Source organism: Habropoda laboriosa, unplaced genomic scaffold, assembly GCF_001263275.1.
Source record: "Habropoda laboriosa isolate 0110345459 unplaced genomic scaffold, ASM126327v1 scaffold205, whole genome shotgun sequence".
NCBI classification, from domain to species: domain Eukaryota; kingdom Metazoa; phylum Arthropoda; class Insecta; order Hymenoptera; family Apidae; genus Habropoda; species Habropoda laboriosa.
Window position 1 is genome coordinate 688,705 of NW_017100322.1, and position 21,763 is coordinate 710,467.

Here is a 21,763-nt window from a genome sequence, read left to right on the forward strand (position 1 = left end):
CTTTGTTATTCGTGTTTTTACATTTTTTAACGATAATCCCTGCTGTGTTCAAAGTATCTTTTTATCGATTGATCTATATAGTTTAAGCAAGCGATTCTCAAACTTACAATCGATTTTCGTATATGTTCAATCGACAAGCTTTTACTGTATATTCCGTTGTCCAAGGAACACGTCTCGCTAATTTGCATTACCTAAAGTAAAACGAGAAGGAAAAGGAAGAATGAAACAGGTTTAAAATTAATCGTAGAAAAATGAATCGAAACGATGTAGATTATTATTGTACGAGTGTATTGTATTTTACAAGATTGTCAAACAATTTTAACGCCCGCTAAATTCCTTCCTTTTTCATCATTTTTACGACGTTTAGAGACAACAAACAAATCCTTGGTGTGCAGAGTCGTTTAATCCTCTTAACAGTGGGATTCTTTCAACGCCTAGCTCGCGAGCGAGCTTTTTCACGATTTAACGTAATAAACTGTAACACGATAAACAACACATGTATAGCGTGAAAACCCAAGAGGTTAAACGTCGACCCAGCATGGAATCCTTTCGAGTCTTCGATATATCGATTTTCGTTTTAAAATTGTGACAGAAGTTTTATGTTAAGCGCACACTGGCACTGCTTCTTTCGTATTGTCACCGTAGTCTTTCGTTCAAGGAAAAGAAAGTGTAGACTCGAGAGGGTTGACTGAAAAGAAATATTCCAATGCCGGCTAGAGGAGTTAGAAATTCGTCGTGCTTTTGTGTCGTCGCTATCTGGCATTTTGTTCGTTCATTTGTACTCCGACATAAGATACATAACAGATATTTAGTCACGTTCTTCCGACGAGGTACGCTCGATTTCTTTCTCAACACGGTTTCACCATCAACGAACCAGTTTACTTTTTTTCTCTAAAAGTTTACTTCTCTTTTTCTCTCGATCACGGTCATAGTGGTTTAATAGATATCGCGTGTAATTAGAATTCCTGTATAAATACAATCGTTCGTAGTGGTTTAATCATTGTTACTATTTTTAATTTGAATATTTGTAAAAAGGGAAGATGGTTAATGGAGGAATGCGCTTATTATAGCTTTGTTCATTGTATTTAAGTTTTACTCGAATTTATCGAGTACTACCTTCTTGTTTTTTTTTTTTACAATTAAAAGAAAAATTAATTTTGGGATCCAACCGTATCCTTTGGCTTTAATGATCCTTGCTTCCTTATTGAAATATATTATTTATAATTACAACATAGACACGTGAATTTTTCAATTCTATTTGAACAATAAATATTAAATCCAAAGTGTATGTTTGTCTAATACACGCGAATCACCGAACAATTTGCTTCGTTTTTGGTGAAATTGAAGCTGAAGGAAGTGTTTGACGAATGCCAAGACATCCACAGTTTGTTATAATTGGCACGAGCGCGTTGCGATCACTGCTAATTCATTGTAACGGAGAAGATTGTCACAACAACACGTCTCTAGACTATTCGTTATTTTCATTCACGATTCGAGCGTGTTTGGTTACGTTTTCTGTGAATTCAGAATTCTACCATGGAAGCCAACACGCGAAAACACACACACCACCCGACGCTTTTCAAATCTGCCACCGGTAGGCACAATGCGTTTATTCAACTCTTCTTCGAGATATTAATACCGAACGTTTGTTATTAGCGCTCAAAACCATTAATTTCTTCAACTTAAAAAAACAAAGTAACGAAAGCTTTTATTGGAATCTCTATCACCTAATTGTGAATTCAAACAATTCCGACTAACAAACACGTGAAAGCAGATGATTCAATAAACTCGATATCGTTGATATTATTAAAATTAAAGTAGCCATGTATTTTTTAAATTAATTAAACGCCGGCCTTAAAAAGAGAGTACTGAAATGAAACAATGAACATTTTTCAAGGTTTAGAATAACAAAGTAATGTATCATGTAAGAATTTTTTAAAAAAGGAGAAAAAAAAAGAGGAAAAAGAAGAACTGCCACCGGTAGGCAAAATGGATCATAGTGAAACCGATAGAAACGAGCAACACGTTTAAAACGTTCATCGTGCAAACAAGAACATAAGATACAGAAATATCACTAGGTATCTTACGGTGTACTATATAACAACCACGATGGTATAACCGACACTGAGACTTTGAAGGCATTGGCAACTTTATTCTTACGTAGGCGAAGAGAGGCGACAAATTTGTACATAATTACGAGGTTATCGACAATTAACCGGAGAAGACGATTTTATATAATACACGACGATTCGACGCATCCGTTTCTATGACTCATTCGTGTACTCTAGAGTTTCTCGCATGTTTCCGGCATTATGCCTCTGTCTACGTATACAGTTGTATTGTTATAATTATACTTTACCGCAATATCCTATGTACAGTACACATTCCAACGTTCATTTTACAAAAGTAAATATCAAACATGTCGCGGATCAGTGTTTGCAGTCAGAAAAAATTATAAGCCTTGGAGTTACTCGTCAGTTCAGAATCTCCTTATGATGAGGCTGTAGCCAGTCAAGTTCTAATCTGACTTTAGTATGTACATATAATTATTTCTCAAACCGTTGGAAGCATACAAAAGATTGTTTGATTTGAAGGAGAAAATTTTTTGTTGAACTTGGATCTTTTTATATGACTTTATATTATTTGCAAATGTTTGATATCAACGAATGGTTTTTTAAAAATGAAGTTGTGTTTGTTCTATTGTGTAGTCAAGGATGCATTTAACAGGGTACATAAAGTGCACTTTTGGTCAATTATTTAGCAGATACTCTAAGTAACAGCAACAAAATACCAAGTTTAGTGATCGTTTTCAATTTACCATGTAGAAACAATTGAATTGACCTGTAGAACTACCCTTGCCGGAATTATCGAACAATTAATTAAAGATGAATCTTCAAACATGCAATAGAATCAACATAATAACGATACACAGTCCTTTAGAAGAAAAAAAACTGAAGAAATCTTTGCAAGTTATAAGGGGACAAAAAATTTTAACACCTATTCAATCATATTTTTTTTCAAATCAAATAACTCTTACGTACACAAAGGTATTTCTTCATTTAAAAAGGACTTTTCATCTATGATTCGCGATGTGTTACACGTTAACCTGTTGAATCACGATAATGTAGCTTAATTTCTGAGCTTGACCATAAATATTCAAGCGTAACCCGCCAGTAGTACACTTTGTACTCGTACGAAAGAATTATTTAATCGAATTTTTCTTTCAGCAAGATACAGGTGTACCACCATAAATCGTTACACTTCGATGTTGCTAGCAACGTACGACAAAAATTCGGAATTCTGCTTGGTGATTAACGTGCGTCGCGTCTTTTCCAACGGCATCCCCGGTGAATTTGTGTAAAGCGTCTCTGTGATGGGTATGCTCTCGTGCAACACATTAATTTCGTATTCATTTGTATTTTGCGGATATATAATTGAGCGCTCGTTAACCCTCTGTAGTCCATTGTATGACACTTATCCCATCGATAATCGATATTTAAACCTACTAATAAAAGTATCCCTAAAGTACATTTAAACATTGTAGAAAATACACGTGACATTGGTTGAAAAAATTGACACATTCTAACCTATATTAGATATACTTTTAAATGTTGATTTTATTTTATTAAGTGGTCCATGGAGGGTTAATTAACAATAACCTTTGATTTGCAACATCAAATTCAATATGATGCTGATAATTATTAAGTTAATTATGCTATGCCCGTTGCCTGTGCCTTTAAAAGAATGTTTATGTCGTGACCGTCATTTTTGAAACCGACTATATGATTTTTTACAATCACGAGCAGCTTCTCTCGTGTATAATCCTTTTTTGATTGATCGTCATGTGTCCTTAAGTTCGAACGGGCTTCCTTTCAATATTTATTTCTACGTGAGTATTTATTATTCATCGTTCAAAAACGCTGCCAAGACACAATGAGAGATCACACACGCTATAGAATGGAGAGTAAAGGACGAGAAAAGGAAGAGGAAGTGAAAGAATGTTCGCGCGAAGAGTGAGTCTATTTGAAAATGTGGCGTTGAAGAAACGATTAAAAATGAAGATAAAAAAATAAATAATAATAATAATTACTTAGCGCTAGGGATAAAGAAGACAAAAAAAAGTGTGAAGGGGTAGCGCTACCGAAGGTCACCACGTGCTAGTCTCGTCTGTATCGTTATTCGGTTACACAGTGCATACAAGGAAACAATATTTAATATAATCGATTTAATTAATATTATACTGTACTACTATAAATTACATTAAAAACAATGAACCATTGCAAAACAAATCTTTTAACATGCCCTTTGGAACAATCGATTAATAAAAGTAATTAAAAGAAACAGATTGGACGATCTTCTGAGTGATCCATAGAATTGTAACTTATAAATAGAATGTAGAACTTATATATGTATAGAATTGTAGCTTATTGTGTTCTAAGAATCAGCCACGATAGGTGTGACTTTTTTCCTTCAATTTTTTTATGTTAAGAAGTTTCGCATTCAAACAAGTAACATAAAAGTAATGAGGAATATAGAAATGAAGATTCAAGATAAAATGAGATACCAAAAATGAATATAAATATATTTTGCAACTATACACGGTGGAATCGGTGAAGACAACACACCGTAGAATAAGACGAGTTACCACGACATCAGGTAGATGGTGTGACAAAACGACATAATGCAAAGTAGAATGAGACCGCACGAAGTAAAATGTAACAGAGCACTAGTCGGACGTCGTGGAGTAAAACAACATTGCAGAGGACAAGGAGAGGTAACACCCAATAAAAGAGGACAAGGAGAGGTAACATCCAATAAAAGAGGACAAGGAGAGGTAACACCCAATAAAAGAGGACAAGAAACAGCACAGTCTTGATTATCGAAATGCAGTAAAAAAAAAAGAAACAGAAATACACCAAAAAAATATTTCACGAATCTTTAAATATATTTTCTTCAATACTGCAAAATTTAATATTAAAAATATACAGAATCAATCATTTCGATGATCAGTATTCTATTACGTACAAAACAAATGAAACATGTCTATTGATTTTTTTAAAAAGTTTAATGAATACAGAGCACAATGAATATTACAATACATCCCTGCTATATCCATTCAATTACAGGTCATCATTGCACACATAGTTACTAGCTTCTGTCCACGATGATACGGATGTTCCCAATTTTACCAATCCAGAATCTCTTATCGCGCGTACCGACTTCCCTGACAATCTTTTATCCGTGTGACCATCAGAAATAAATTTTTTTATGGCGTAGTGAAATCGCAATCACAATGTACACACATATACATATACATGTATTTGTTTTAGCCAAAGCTCGAGCGTGTCGCTGCCGTCAGTTTTTTCCATAGACACCGCGTCGACGACGCATGTTTTGAAACGTAACACCGTAAAGCTATCGAAAACTGTCAGATGTCCCATAACAAGTTCGCGTTGCGCGCCATCCGTGCGTAAATGGTAAAAGCGAGAGAAACGATCGGTCGTGGCGCGCGAATAAACTGTCTGGCACTGGTGCCATAGTGCCGTTCATTGATTGCGCTTGTCCGGTGCCATATTCTCCTCGTTCCAGACTGCGGCGTTTATTGCGCAAGATCCGATCAACAGCGTTTCGCCATTTTCGTTTGGCCATTCGTCAGTTTCGGCGAAAACGGCTATTACCTAGCCGGGCCGGCTTGCTGGCTGTCTGGATATCGATTCATCTTGATCGGGATCGAGAATCACGATTAGGTTCCCTGAAGAAACGCCAGAGATCGTTCATCTTGTCGTTTTCTTTCTTGGGCTCGTGATACCTTTATTTATACATGTATGACTGTACTATGGACGTTCCTGCGGATTTTACGGATTGAATTACGTGTCAATAACACGTGAGTATTACTACCGATACTCTATGCTCGTGTGAAAAACGATTTTATTAGATGGTACAATAAAAAACGATTTTAGGCGGAAGTTAGTACAATGCTTTACTGATGCGTTCGTTGAAGTTAAAAAAATGCTGTGCCACGAACGTGTTGATTTAAAGCTTCGTGTAAGTTCCTATTTTCAATGCTTTACATTTTATGAGTTTTTTATAATCGTTCGTATTATTATAAAAAGCTGAAAAGGTAAGGTATTGAACTTTGCTGCTTTGATGTTTATCAGAAATAAGCATTTTTTAATTAAAGTTATGAAAGGAAAGATAAAAAATGACACCATAGAGAGTTCAATGATACTGATTTTTTTTAAGTTTATTACAAACACAGTTTTTAATGTACATTTACATGCCTGAGAAACCTTTGCACTTTACACAAGAAATTAAATAAAATCATCGGCTAGTTATACATATAGAGACACCAATATTGGCATTGGCATAATGAAGTGACGAGCATTCACAGACCCGATACTTGCCGTTTGTCCCGTATTTTTCCACATTTGTAAAGTAACACAAACTAAGGCAACATAAAAAGACAATAAAAAAATGCGTTAAAAAAATAACAAAAAAGACAATAAACTTACGTATATTCGACACATAAAGGAAGAGACATAGCTGAGAATCTCAACATTTAAAATGACATAATGTACAATATGTAAGTTTTTCAGTAACAAGTTTAGGTCGATTTTTCTCGTATGAAATTACAAATATATCATTATTTATAAGAAAGATACTACATTAACTCACTATCACTAAAATCTCAAGCTTTTCATAAAAGTGTTATAAATTGTGTTGCAAATTAGTAACAGAGAATATTCGTTTTTAAAATTAACATCAAATCAGACGGTTTCTTCGCACGCTTCGTTGCGAATGCTCCTCAAGATTGGTGCGAGTGAGACAACGTGATCGGAGAAAAAAACGAGGAGGGAAGAGGAAAAAGAGATTGGTCCGCGAACGAACACGAGGCAGACTGAAATTTCTAGCACGCACGATTTCCGAGGTTCTATAGACCCACTGTTCATCTCTCCGTCCTGTGCTATTTTTGGCGCGTGCATAGGTACGGAGCCGTTTAAACGATTTCACAGTAATAGAAGCTGGGCAGACAGATGCAATTGCGAAAATCGCGTCGGTATATCATTCGAGAGATCGGTGGGCCGTTCAAACCCACGATCGAGAAGTCGATTCGCGTCCTCGGTCGGAAATGGAGTTTTATATGCATGGCTATTTATGGAAACATTGTGAAAAAGATTATATAGGCAAACATAACTCTAATTGTGAAGTTAAAGTACTTAATTTATAAATTTTGTTATACTTTTTTTAATATTTACATTATTTTTTTTTGTATATTTTCTGATCTTTTTTTCAGAAAAAGTATGATAAATTAAAATGAGTTAGGCATAAATTTAGTATTGCAAAGGAGAACAGGTATATACATAATTAAAATGGAATTTGAAATACTATTAAGTTTACTGATAACGATTTGAGATTAGTTGGTATGAAAGGCCTGTAAGGTTACTTTGACATAGTTATTTCCATCGAATATAAATAGGTCACTTTAAAAAATTTTTTAGTAGCAGCAATAATTTTTTAGGTCAATGCCAAGAACAATGGATTATTAAGAGCTTGCAGTGTTTACTATAAGGGAGAATAGAACGTGAAATAAGATGCCACAACGCGTGAGAAGTGCGTCCAACCAAAACAAAACGCAAATCAAGGAAGAAGCTTCCACATCGTCTCTTCTTGATGAGAATTCTGGCGATGATGATCTAAATGTGGCCGAAGTACGGAACAAAGAAACTTTAAAATCACATAACCTTCAGCGGTCACTCTTTTTAAATAATTAAAAATGTTTAAATTTAGTTACAAAATATTATATACAATTATTTGTTTTTATAAATATTATAATGCTTAAAATCACTGGAGGAGAAAAAGTGTAATTTGATCTTCAGTCAAAAAGATCTAATTTGTTTCTGATTACCATTTTGTTCATGTTTTGCTCTTAGGGACATTAAACGTTTTGTTTTCAATATCATGAATAATCCCCATTTACATTCAAATTTCCAACATGTTAGTTACCATGCATTCTTTCCAATTTCATTGAACATACTATGTTATTAATTATTGAATAACAAATTACTATTAATAAGAGTTTAATTATAAATTAATATTAATATTGATCTACATTAATTCATACCGCAGGTTGTGCTATCAAACAAAGGTGGTCCAAAATTGATACACCGGGGTTACATGTACACGCTGCACAAGAAGCAACCATATAACATTCGATGGAGATGCGTCGGTAGAACAATGCACTGCAGAGGTAGTCTTATCACTACCACGAGTTGCACAAAACCGAGGGTGCGTATGGAACACAATCATAAGCCAGATTTCGCAGCCGCTCAGGTTGCCAGGAAGCGTTACTTGGCTCTTGGCAAACCCTGCGTGTTAACAAGTAAGTGTACTAACTTTCCATCGATGTCGTCTTTGCTCGTTCGCGAATTGACGACTGAAGTTTAGAAAATACGACCGAGAGCAAGCTGGGCTTCGACGATACGAAGCGAGATGTTTTTGTCACGCGTAGTATCTGATGGAAATTTTATGTGTTTCGTAGATGTAGAAGGGAATAGTACTGTGAAGTCCGAGAATGTGCCGCAACGAGTATTTCACAAAGAGAATGATATACTAGAGGAGCAAACAGATAGGAAACCGAAAACCCGGACAACAGCTAGAAAAGGTAAGTATTTTGAAGCACAGTGTTATATATTTAATAATTTATTACAATTGTCAAAGATGGATTTATATGTTAAATTGAGTGCATAGCTTAATATTAAAATGTTTTTATTTATTGAGTTTTTATTCATTTTCTCTTTTTGGTATATGATATGCTTAATAAATGATCGTGTATTGATATAGTGTTAATGATACTCATTAAATGATTCTCCGGAAGATCGGTAAGAGATTGGGTAACCGATAATATAAATGTTTCTAATTAAGTAGAAATATTTTGAACGATGTATTTGTATATCTTCTTAATACTGTAGAACTTGAGTAACTTATTTTTAAATTAAAATAGAATTATTTCACGAGCGTATATCATTGGTAAACTGAGCACTGTATTTCCTGTTGCATTTATGATAAGATAAAAATTAATACTTTATTTCTAAATAAGAAAGAACCGATTGCAACGTTAATTTCAAACCATTTATCTTCATCAATACGTAAAACAAGCAAGAACACATATAATTTGATAAATTTTCAGAAACAATAAATTTAAAATAATTCTGTAAGGCGAATCTTTTAATTATACGAATTTGTTTCACGAAACTAACCATAAAATCACACTTTAACTATCGCACATAATTTCAACGATCGAACGGCGTTACGCCTACCCATAGCTCGGGAAATTTGGAAACTGATCAACACGTGCAAATTGTATCGCGTGTGGAACGCGTGCAAAACGTTAAGCAATTAACGAGCGACGCATTTCAATTGCGTTCTCTTGTCCCTGTTCCAAGATGGCGGGCGTCTTGAAGATGCGCGCGAAAAAAAGGGAGCCGTAGAAGCGGCACCCGATCGATGAGAATTCGCGCGGCGTGCCCGAGCGAGAGAGTCAAACGTGATCAGGTCGGTTAGTAATTCCTTAGCGAGGAGAGACCCGGGAACGCGCACACGATAGCAACACGAAACACGGCACGGATAATATGCGTCGACGACCGGCGGCGCCGTCGCACATGCGCGCCCTGACGCGCCCCTGTTCGTCCACCGATTTCGATTTTAGTCACTCCCGGGTTCGGCTTCGGGGAAAATCGTTCCGCTCTCGTAGCGAGCACACACCGTCGGGACGCGTCGTGAAAAAAACTCGCTCCGAACTCACTAACGATTCTGTCGATCGAGTGGTGATAAACCGCGTCCCTCAGCACAAGCACTCTCTTGCGCGTTCGACGATCTTCCGCTCGTGACGAATATATATTTGTACGTTGAACACCGTACAAAGAAGGAACGGAATTTTTTGACGAATTCTCTTCTCGTGTCGTCGCCGTACCGTCTACAGACGACCATATCCGATACCGGTTGATCGTGAAACGTTTACACAAGACCGCGAGAGATAGACACACGAAGAGAGATAGGAAGCAAGTGTCGATTTCGTGAGAATCCTCATCCACAGTGAAAGAGAGAGAGAGAGAGAGAGAAAGGGAGAGGGAATCGAGAACAGAGAGAATCAAGAAATCGAGCGATTCGTGGTGTCGTTCGAATATCACACTCCTGGGAATCGTGCGTCCGAGGGTCGATAAATTGTCGCGTGGTCGTCGGTATAACGGCTCTCTGACGCGACGCGACGCAACACGAAATCGAACCGGTTCGTAGCCGCGAATCGAACGACTGGATTGGGTTAAGTGACACTGCGACAAACGACAAAGAAAGAGGAACAAAGACAGAAAGGAAAAGAAAGCACAGAGGTACAGTAGACGAGAAGCGACGTAGCTGTGGCGTGTGCCACTCGATATCGTGCTCGGTCGCAACGGTTGCCATTTTATAGCCGGTCGCTCAAGAGTGATCTTCGGGGAGGCAAGAAGGAGAGGGAGTGACTGAGTAAGAACAAAAGAGCGAGTAAGAGAATACGAAGGAGATAGATAGAGATAGAATGAGCAAGAGTGAGGGAGAGATAGATGTGAAGCGAGTAGGATCGAGGGAACGTGTATAGAGACGAGCAACGTCGTTCGTTTGGTGGGGGAGAGAGAGGGGAGATTTAGAATCAGGAAAGAGAGGGGAGAGAAGAGAAGAAAGAAAGGAACTTTGCAGATGGTGTAGAACTTCCGTAGATGTTTTTAGATCGTTTTCGATTACACACGTAGATTTCTGAAAATTTAGTTTTTTTTTTTACAATTATCGTTGATCGTTCGTATTGTGACACGTTGCAATACAATATCGATCTAGTCTGCATAATATACGTGTGCTATACTATCGCACGTTCTCATCGGATAAATCGTTAATACGTATTATCCGTGTGTCGTCTGCTGAATGATGCCACGGTGTGCTAAAAGGAGAGGGAGTAATAGAGAGGCATTCAGAGAAAGATAGTGCGAGAACAAGCATATATATATTTTATCTACTCACTGGACGATTATCGTTCGTGCTTTTTATGGAAACGCCATACTGAAAAACGACTACTGTAGCCACAAATCGTTGACTAATTGATTTTATACCGCTGATTTAATTACTACATTCGTTTTATGAATTTATAACACCTTATATTTAGGATTATGCAATACACTTGTACATTCAAACATGATATTTATATCGATACATAGGAAGTATTTCGTTTATTAATTATATTTACTCAAAAATTAAGTAATGTAACATTGCTTTTTAGAACTACTCCCTCGCATTCTCTTACAAAACCGCTCCACATAGACAGAGATTATGATGAATTTAACATCAAGGTCATTAATCTGATTTTCCATTCAGCTCGATATTCGAAATAGGTTAAATGACGTGACACAGTTCTCGATTGGCCCAACGTGGTAAATCGACGAACATCGTAGATCCACCTACGATCTGAATACAATCAAACCGCCAACGCAAAATTTACCTTTTCGAACCCACTCGTAAAATCTATATACCAGCAAGCGATCAGTTCGTTACTCCAGTTAACTCCACGCGTCTTTCCTTTTCTTTTTATATTTCAAATTCTCGCTCTACTTGTTGAAAATAAGAACGTGATAAAACGTCGAGACATTTAACGCAAAGTCAGAATGTCAACGCGCGGGAGAAATCGATTCGCGTTCAATATGAGGATGTCACTTTTTCGGATGTCTGAGAATGTGTCGCGTTTTCGTCCCGCAGAAAGGAACGGAAACACGATCGGCGTGGAGTTGGGATTGAGATAGCTGATTCAAGAGCAACGAGCACAACGGCTACTACGGCGGGTCGGCTTGTACTGGTGGCCTGTAAGGACACCGTGAAGCTGACTGCTCGCCGTCTCCTACAGGAGCAACAACGGGAGCGAAATCGCGACGCCACGTCTTCCAACGAGGATATCGTGGAGGGCATCCGGCTCGAGGACGTCGCGATGAAGCAAGAGCCGGAGGACGAGGATGATTGCTATCTGGAGGCGGCAGAAATGCCGTCTCCGTCGCCGCCCTCGTCGACGAGCCGTCACGCGGGCGCCACGGACCGTGTTCGTTCGCATGCACGTAGCCTACGTGCCATGACAAATCCGAGCGCGGTCTGGGCTCATTTTGACTTGTGTGCAAACGATCCTCTACGTGCCCAGTGCAGAATCTGCGGGGCGGTCGTGGTCAGGGGCGGCGCGAATCCACGACAGTGCGGTACAACGAACCTTCATCGACACCTCAGGGTACACCACGGTGGCAGACTCATTGGCAGTCGCTATCACGGTAATGATAGTTGGTTATTGATGGTGATTTACGACTGGGAGAGTGATATTGTGTAACTTGACAATAGTTTGGAAGTTGTTGATGAGCATATTGTTATACTGTGTGTATGAGTTTAAATAGGATAAGGTTGCAATTTAGTTTGTATTCACTGTATGAATAATACTAAGATCTGTCACTAAAGGGCATTTTTATTTTTTGAGTACCGGACAGTCTATATGTATATGACTGTATATATTATTGGGATACCTTTCTGATATCTTCTGGAGAGTTATATTAATGAGTACAGAGAGATAAGAATTACAGTTACACTTTTATGTGGTTTATTAATTATGTTTATAATGAGAGTAATGAAAGTATCTTTTTGCAGTATTACAAACACCTTCTCAGGCCAATACAACTGGAAAGGCTATAAGAATAGCAGCACAATCATTGGTAAGATCTCATATTAGAAACATTGCACCAGCACCTATATCACAGCAACAGCAGCAGCAACAGCAGCAACGACAACCAAAGACTCTTGTGTTAAAAACAATACCTCTGAAAGTAAAACAGGTTGCACCCACAACGATTAAAATGCCACCACGGCAGACCAATCAAGGAATACCTCATAGTATTGTACATCAACAGCCTACAGAGGTATGTATTAATCTATTAAATAATGAAGAATGAAAGGTTTCAAAATGTCACGTTTTATGTCAACAATTTAAATATTCAACACTTTTGTGGTTTAGGTTTGTTTAAGATGGAACAGTTATCACAGTAACATGCAGAATAGTTTCCCATCCTTGTTGGATTCCGAACAATTCGTCGATGTTACCTTGGCCTGCGAGGGCCGTTCGTTGAAGTGTCACAAAATGATACTATCGTCGTGCAGTGATTATCTCGCGGATCTGTTACGCGAGAACCCGTGTCAGCATCCGATTATTTTAATGAAAGATCTTAAATTTTGGGAAGTGGAAGCGCTAGTCAAATTTATGTACCGTGGCGAGGTAAACGTTGCCCACGATAAGCTACCGCAACTGTTAAACGCAGCAGAGGCGTTACAAGTAAAAGGATTAGCTGGACCAAATCCTTCATCTCAGGTGAAAAACACGTTCTGTTTCTTGATCAAACATAGGTTTTCTTGATAGAGTTTGCATAAAGAATATTTACTTTACACAGAATCCAAAGCCACCTCTACTTATTCCTCAATCAAAGCCAGTAGTATCACAACCAGTTCCTCGAGCCGCTTCAGAGACCAAAGAGAAAGCTTCCTCTTCCGGAGTTTCTATGCCTTCTAGTCCGAAACGTGCACAAAAACGGCAACACTCAGAACCTATCGAGCCGAAACCCTTTACGAAGATACGCTTACAACGACCTGTTACGCCTACGTCACCGACTGCTATAGTTAAGATGGAACCTTTAGATATACCTCTTAGCCCTACGGAGATATTTCCCGAGAATAACGAGGATAGTTCAACACCGTCGAACTTTGACAAGCTTATGAGTTTACACGAAGAGGATGATCCGGGTGGCAATGAGACCACCGATGGCGAAAGGGAAATTCATTTCTGCGAGATACCTGAACCACCTGATATAAACGATAGCGAAGATCAAATGGAATTTGTACCTACGGACTTTCTAGAACAGGAACAGGACATAGTCGAAGAAACGGAAATCGTCTCAAACAAGGACAGTAAAGAAGAATCCAGGGATTTTAGTTCTGTCGAACTTGACGACGGTGAAGGAAGTGGAGTCGAAAAGGAACAATGCTCAAAAGAAAAGAAGCCGGTTTAGTAAAGCAATTAATGGAAACTCAGATCATCCGATGGGAAAGTGAAAAGAACGAATAGATATCTATATTTTGATTTCTTAAGGAGTTCTTAGAATTATCCAGTATTGCTATGAGAACATAGTTCTTATAGACTTTTATTCTTTTTATTCTGAAACGTGAATTTGTTCATTGAGTATGGATTTCGATTATTTTCTTCTTTTCTGAATCAGTAGCTATATCTTTGCCATCTACGTCCTGATTCTCTTCACATTAGGAGTGTGGAATATCTTCTTCAATTCTTTTTATGGAGTATTTTGTTTCCTGCTTTTGGCTGGTCACTCTTCTTCTGTAGTCCTCGTTCAGATGAACATTTGAATTGTCTAATCTTCATCGCTCTTTTTCAGTTATGGAAGATGTTTAATGTTTCTAATAACCTTTTTTAAAAATCTCGAAAGTTTTAGGAATACAATGAAGAGATTAAGGACATTTTAGCGAACATTAAAAGATAAGTTTGTAGTTGACAGATAGTCTTTGTCGGGAGGCACATTTGCGGCCAAAAAGACGGAAATCATTAAACAAGATTATTATTTTATTCCAAATCCCAAACAAAAAATCGAACAGTATACTTCTAGCTGTGTTCCATGTATATTACTTTTGTGATATCGCCTTATGTAATCGACCATTGCAATGAATCATTAGGCGCATATGCAATCTCAGCTTTATTTGTTTTTGATCGATCGAGACGTAGAATAGTTATAATATTGAAACTCGATTGTTTATTTCCGGAGAAGTATGACAAATATTTCATCGATATTGTAAATAGAACGTAAACGATTGAAAAGTAAAACTATTTTTACCACTTACTCTACGAATCATAGCAGCTACGTATATCTTTCGAGCATTTTCTCCAAGTTCACTGTTCGAAACTGATATTTCTATACAAATGACTATGTCAGAAAGTACGATTTAAATGAAGATTATTAATTAAGTGTAAATATTTATAAAAGTACCTATAACCAGTTTTATTGTGTGACTTGTAGAAATTTGAGTACGATACATGACCTTCACGTTTTTAATTATAATTGTAATTTATTTGTCAAAGACAAATCGATCTAAACTTTTATAATATTACAATCTTGTAACTTACAAATCAACTTCAGTAATCATGTGGAAGTTGATCAATTATTTTTATTAATACAGTTATTATTTTGAAGCGTTACCGAAAACTAGGAGGTTCGTTTTTTATTTTAATCACGGATATGTGAGTATTTTAAAAAGTGTTGCTTCTTAAAGGGAAAGTTGTACCTGTTGACTTCGTCTGTTTGCAGTATAATTTAATGACAAACAGTACAACACATTGATATTTATAAATTATGTAAAAACAAGTTTACAACTCCTTTTTCTGTTATTTGCGTTATATAAAATTTATTATAGTTGTATTCTTTTAAATACGTATCCGTTATATGAAATAGGATGTCTGATTTTATTAATAAATTAATAAAAAGTTCATGCATTTATGTTAGTCATAAAAATTCATTATTATTAAATAAGATTGCAAAATCAATAAATTTACGATTTATGATTTAGTATCATAGTTTCGATTACACTGTAACAACTCTTTTAGGTTCCTAGGGATTATTACGTAAATTTTTTTCGAAAAGAATACTTTTTTAATATTATATCTGTATGTAAGCATTATGTAAAAGTAACATTCTACGTATATGATACGTACTAAATCGAAGATAGAGACAAAATTATGTTTATTGTAAAAATCCATGTATGATTGGAAAGTATATGTACATTGTAACATGTGAAATTATGTCTTATAAATAAATTGCTATAACAATATATAGCAAAATGATTTGTGTTATGCATGTTATAAAAAATGTACTATTCTTATTATAAAATCTAAAAAATTTGTCCATAAGATAAGAAATTAAAGAAAATATTGTAATTTATTCGCATACTACGGCTATAGATAGTCAAATTATTTTAATGATATTTCCAGGGATGTAATGAAAATGTTTTTTTTTTTTTAGTTACCGTTTTTGGTATTTATATATAAATGGAAATTAGACTCTTTTGTTCAGTTTTTATTGCAGAGAATATCTAATGATAAAAAAGTTTATTATAAAAGGACAATGATGCATAATTATGCAGCAACAATTTTAAACCCACAAGTTCAATGTATATCTCTGCAAAATAAACTGCATTTGAATGATTAAATTTCACTACTAGTACTACTAAATTTCACTAGACTTGCATTACATACAAATTAATATTTATACCATACACATTTCAGGAGTTGCAGTGTCGATATCACTACTCCGATATAAATCGAATTTCTGTGTTCACTGTAATAGGATACATCTTGCAACATCAATATAAAAAGGTACATTTTTTTTCGTTCACTCTGAATGGGGAAAATCATCTTATTCCACGCAATAATTGTTCCTTTTAAATCCTTTCATTATTAAAATTATAATAAAGGGATTGCTGATTTGATCCCGAAGTGGGTCGCAGACCGTGATGGCGCCACGTTATCTCCACCCCTCCCCTTACCAAACTGTCAAATCGAGAAACGTTGTTTGTATACGAAATTTTTATCAGTTTTCAGCCTGAAGTACGATCCGAGGACTTTGAACAAGTGAACGAGATCAGGTTCGTAATCGCGCCTATTTTCACGATAAAAGATGTTAATGTTATTTCATGGAATCCTACGATCTACGCAGATGAACGGAAATGTTAAGAGCTCGATGTGACCGGCGCTGCTACCACCTTTTTGTCAATTCTTCCCGTTCCTTTTTCATTTTTCCTGACGATCCTTTTCAGTTATTTTTCACTTTTCAGTGTACGAGAAAAAACAATCTCGTTACGTTTCGTACAGAATTATGACTTTAATTAAAGTTCTTCGTTGAATGCAATTTCATTTCAGACTGTATGTCATCCGTTTTGTCTTATTTCTCTTAACCTAACTGAAAAGGTAATCGCTAAAGTACGATTACCCTTCGAAAATGAAGTTTCCGAAACGAAATTTTAATTCGATCACAATTAGTTGTTCGCTTTCAATTCGAGACGCAGTTAAATTACTGTGCAGTAATTCGAACTCAGCTTCGACAAGTTCGTATTAGAATATTGTAATTCATGAATTTTCATTCAAGACATTGTTCCGATAATTTTTTATGTAAATTTTTTTCCAAAAAGTTGTTTCAAGTTTATTTTCATTGAAGTATTTCATTGAAGAAGAATGTTAATTTTTTTCTAAATAAGATTTTTTATGTTTATGCTTTAAAAGATGAGTTTGTTTGGCAACTGTATGTCATCATTCTTAGCCTTTTTCTATGAACAATCGTTAAATTATTTCAGATCAATTGTTGAATGAAAATGTAGTTATAATCAAGTAAAATGGGTTCAGTATTAAGTTTTATGAGATATTTTATTCTTTTAATGGATTGATTATTTAAGATTATACTAATTGATATAAAATTGAGTTTGTGAAGGATAAGTTAGGTCTGTGCAAATTTTTCAGTGACAAGTGATCTTTGGGTGAATATAATGAACAATATTTTAATAAATTTTTGTGATTGTTCTAGGATGAATCGTACAATGGATGAAAAGGAAGAATTGGTGAAGAAGTCCTTATTTAGTTTTGTGAGAAAAGAAGTACCCACTGCCCAGTTGAGGTAAAGAACTGAAAAAAACCTCTTTTGTGTATGATTTGAAAGAAATACACGTGGAATGTAAGCTTGTTCATTGTGCTTTTGTAATTTATAAAGATATTCTTTTCAGTTTAATAGATGATATTGTTCTGAGCTATGTGGTGAGTATGGTAGAAAAAAGTGCACTTGAGGAAGACTTGGATGTTGATGGATTATGTGAAATGGTATCTGCTTGTCTTCCTGAATTTTCTACCATTGAAAAGGAAGCTGTGTCCAAATGGTTATTAGATATTGAAAGTAAACTAAAGCAAGAAACTAAAGGCAGTGAAAATTTGCAAGCTCAGGATCCCTTAAGTCAGATAAGTCTATCAGCTTTGTTACCTCCTGGTACACAAAGAATGAGAGTTCATCATCTCTCAGAAACAAGCGATGCTGGAAGTGATTCTAGTGGAGAATACTTCGCAGAAGTAAGCTCTTTTGTCTTCTCTTACAAATCACCACCTTGTTTTTAATTGCATACAAAATTTTGTTTGCTATACACAACACACTTTTAAATATTAATGTACTTTCCTCATCAGGAATCATCTTGGCATCAAGTTGCACTTTTACAAGAAATGTTCCCAGCTGCAAGTCCAGCAGAAGCCAGACATTGTTTGGCAGTTGCTGGTGGTGATATAGCACAGGCAGCACAACTTGTTCTTCATAGACAAGAAGCAGGACAAAGCATTGTTAGTAATCTTACATTTTTAACAGTAAGTATCCACTTTCCACGATATATCTATAGCTAAAACATTTATCTAATGTATTCCTTAGATAGTGCTTAATACTTGTACTATCTAAAACACTATTAACGTATACGTGTATGCACTTGCATTTTCATAGTAGTGGACCAGTTAACTAACAATTATGAGTTAAACGACATAAAATAGCGTAATTATCTTGCGTAGCCAAACGGTCGTAACAAGGCCAGAGTGAACGACGAGGAACTGAAGTCACGTATCATCGCACGGTATAGTTACGTCGACAGAGATGATGATTCGCGTGAGCACCGTCCAGTTGCCCCAAAAACGGAACCAAAAAAATTAGTACGCTATCTGGACAACAAGATCGTGAGCGTGAAGGGTGAACGTTACACTGAAGTGAGAAGGGGCGGCGAAGAGGAGGATGGCAACGAAGGTGGTAGGAAAAGGGGTCATTGCCGACCGTAACCAGTCCCTTTGCCTCCACCCCCCGATCCACCCCCTTGGAGGCATCTAATTTCGAATTAAAGCTTTCACTTAGATTCTCTTATCTTGCTTATAGAGAAATACGGACAGGGTGTTGAATTTCTACATACTTGCAGCACTATCTATTTCGTTCCTTTCTTCAGTCGGATTTATCACGTCCACAATTACTGTTTTTATCGATTTTATAATTTTTTTAAACTTCTGTTGGTTTTAAGAGTATCAATTTTTTCCTTTTTATGCGTGATATTATCTTTATTGTGATCTGACACGAGAGATTCGTAGTATTTTAAACCACATATATACACTATACTACAAAGTTAAAGGATCAGTAAATTTTGACCGAAAATTGTCGATATTTGAACTGCTGTAACTTCGTAAAAAAATTTCGTACAGCAGTCTACCTGGGCTGATTTTAAAGGGTGAAGCCTCTACCTTCACACTCCTGAACTGGATTTTTTCAAAGACCCTTTTATATTATAAAATAGAGTGAAAGACTGAAGTTACTTTTTTTTTAATTTAAAATTCTTTTCGAGATTCGTTTTAAAAGGACCTTGTAAAGGGAAATCTACCCTTTACAATGACCTCTAAAAAGTTGATATACGATTTTTTATCGCCGTTTTATCGCACTTCAAATGAAAAATGTGTCGCTGGCATTAGAATAACTGAAGGTACACCACGAGGAGGTTGCACCTCGTGTATAGTGTGTGTGTTTACTGCGCGTGTAGTGCGTGTATAGTGTGTGTGTGTTTAGTGCGTCTATAGTGTGTGTATAGTGTGTTTAAAAACGAGTATTATCCCCAAGTTGCCTTATCACTTCTTGGCTTCTCAATCGTTCATTCATGTTGATGCATCATCGTATTAACTCTTGGGAGATATCATTTTAAAGTCTATTTCCCACTGAATGTAGTGTCACTGGAGGTTTTCCTAGGCTTCTTAATCGTCGACCTAGGATTTCCCACGAATGTTCGATCGGATTGAGATCCAGACTCATTGGTGGATGGTTAAGAATCAAGATGTTATATGACTGAAGAAAGCAGCGGGTGTGTTGTGCTGCGTGTGGCTTAGCCAGTGCCAGTGCCTGTCTTGCATGAGCAAGAATGCTGATCCGATTCTGTCTCGCATTGGTAGTATGTAGGGATCTAAGATTTCATCCACATACCGTGTTGCATTTAGTGCTGGTGAAAACACTACCACCAAATCTGTATGGTAGAAGAATGAAATACTGGCCCACACCATCACGGAGCCACCGTTGAAAGACGTCAAACCTGTTGATGACGATTCGTCAGTAAATAACACGCTAGTCCACCCTCTTTCAGTCCAATTCACGTGATTCGGTGCGTAAATCAAACACTGTGAATATCGCCTAGATTTCTGAAATCTTCGGCGGATTGTTTCTGTACTTACAGCAGCTCCCGACAGAACGTAATGAAGTTTATCGCGGACTTGACGAGCTGATGCTGTCGGATTACACGATACGTATCGCACTATGGCTCTGTCTCTCGCCTGCGACTCTGTCCTCGTCGTCTTCGAAAACTTTGAGTGCTTGATATCGAGTTCGACTCACACCCATACATCTTGCCACATACTACTGACTGTTACCTTCTTGGAGAAGGATAATAATTTGGGCTGGTGCCTCTGTCACTGCTTTTTGCAGCATCACAAAATTTTTGTATGCATTATGTTTTAATGTTCGGTAACCAATACTGAATAAGGTAATGAAACAAGGTTTAAAGAAAAGACTGGAAGATCTTCTCTAATATTGTAAATATTGGAAAGACTTTTTGTAATATTGTAAACATTGAGAGATACACTTCGAAGACTTCGGAACAATATTCCTCAAGAGTTAATGCGGCGATGCATCAACATGCACGAACGATGCCAAGAAGTGATATACCAATGAGGGGGTCATACTCGTTTCTAAACACACTATACACGAGGTACAAGTCCGATTGTGCAACCTCCTCGTGGTTTACCTTGGGTTATTCCAATGCCAGCGGTATACTTCTCATTTAAAGTTACACTTTTTAGAGATCGTTGTAAAGGGGAGACTTCCTTTCATCAAATTATTTTAAAACAAATCTCGAAAAAAATGCTTTAAACTCCGTAGAGTCGTTTGAATTTGTATAATTAAAAAAAAAAAGGTAACTTCAGTTTTTCACTCCGTTTTATAATATAAAAAGGTGTTTGAAAAAATTCAGATCAGGGATGTGAAAGTATAGGCTTCACCTTTTAAAAAGACCCCAGGTAGACTGTTGTACGATTTGTTTTCACGAAGTTACAGCAGTTCAAATATCGACAATTTTTTCGTCAAAATTTAGCGATCCATTAATTTTGTGGAGTAGGATGTACTGTTTACGACGTGGAATAATGAAAATTTCTCCTGACAGTACATCGCGAATATTATTATTATTACATCGCAGTATAAGTACCTGTTAACGTATAATATTTAATTTACGTTTGATGCTTTCTGTTCATTATCGAGCGTATAATGGTCACAAGATAATTGTATAATTTTGATATTTAGTTTAGATGAGTTTTTGCAGTAGAAAAATAACTGGGATATCATTGGAAAAGGCAATTTTGGTATTAATATATGCGAATTTTTCGGCATTTTATCGTTTTTGTCTTTTTTTGTGTAATTGATTCGCTAATCTTTTGATAATTTGAAGTTATTACCGCGATGTATAAACTTGATTTATTAAGTAAGAAATGACCACTGTAAGCTCGTTTATTTTTTAATTTAAACATCAACATCTGCGATACACTGTCAATAATTTTACTTCGCATTTTCACACGTGC

The 21,763-nt window shown here is 36.4% G+C and overlaps 2 protein-coding genes across 2 annotated transcripts; both read left to right on the forward strand.

Moving 5' to 3' along the window:
• Nucleotides 1-4,681: 4,681 nt before the first annotated feature.
• LOC108574364 lies at nucleotides 4,682-14,102 on the forward strand. The gene is made up of 7 exons (XM_017936943.1): nucleotides 4,682-4,834; nucleotides 7,593-7,709; nucleotides 8,128-8,380; nucleotides 8,540-8,662; nucleotides 12,694-12,962; nucleotides 13,058-13,408; nucleotides 13,488-14,102. The coding sequence occupies exons 1-7, from the start codon at nucleotides 4,682-4,684 to the stop codon at nucleotides 14,100-14,102; spliced, it is 1,881 nt and encodes a 626-aa protein (XP_017792432.1).
• Nucleotides 14,103-16,701: 2,599 nt separating this feature from the next.
• LOC108574383 (CUE domain-containing protein 2) lies at nucleotides 16,702-18,974 on the forward strand. The gene is made up of 5 exons (XM_017936964.1): nucleotides 16,702-16,740; nucleotides 17,673-17,762; nucleotides 17,869-18,205; nucleotides 18,317-18,490; nucleotides 18,686-18,974. The coding sequence occupies exons 2-5, from the start codon at nucleotides 17,674-17,676 to the stop codon at nucleotides 18,944-18,946; spliced, it is 861 nt and encodes a 286-aa protein (XP_017792453.1). The 5' UTR covers nucleotides 16,702-16,740; nucleotide 17,673; the 3' UTR covers nucleotides 18,947-18,974.
• Nucleotides 18,975-21,763: the final 2,789 nt, after the last annotated feature.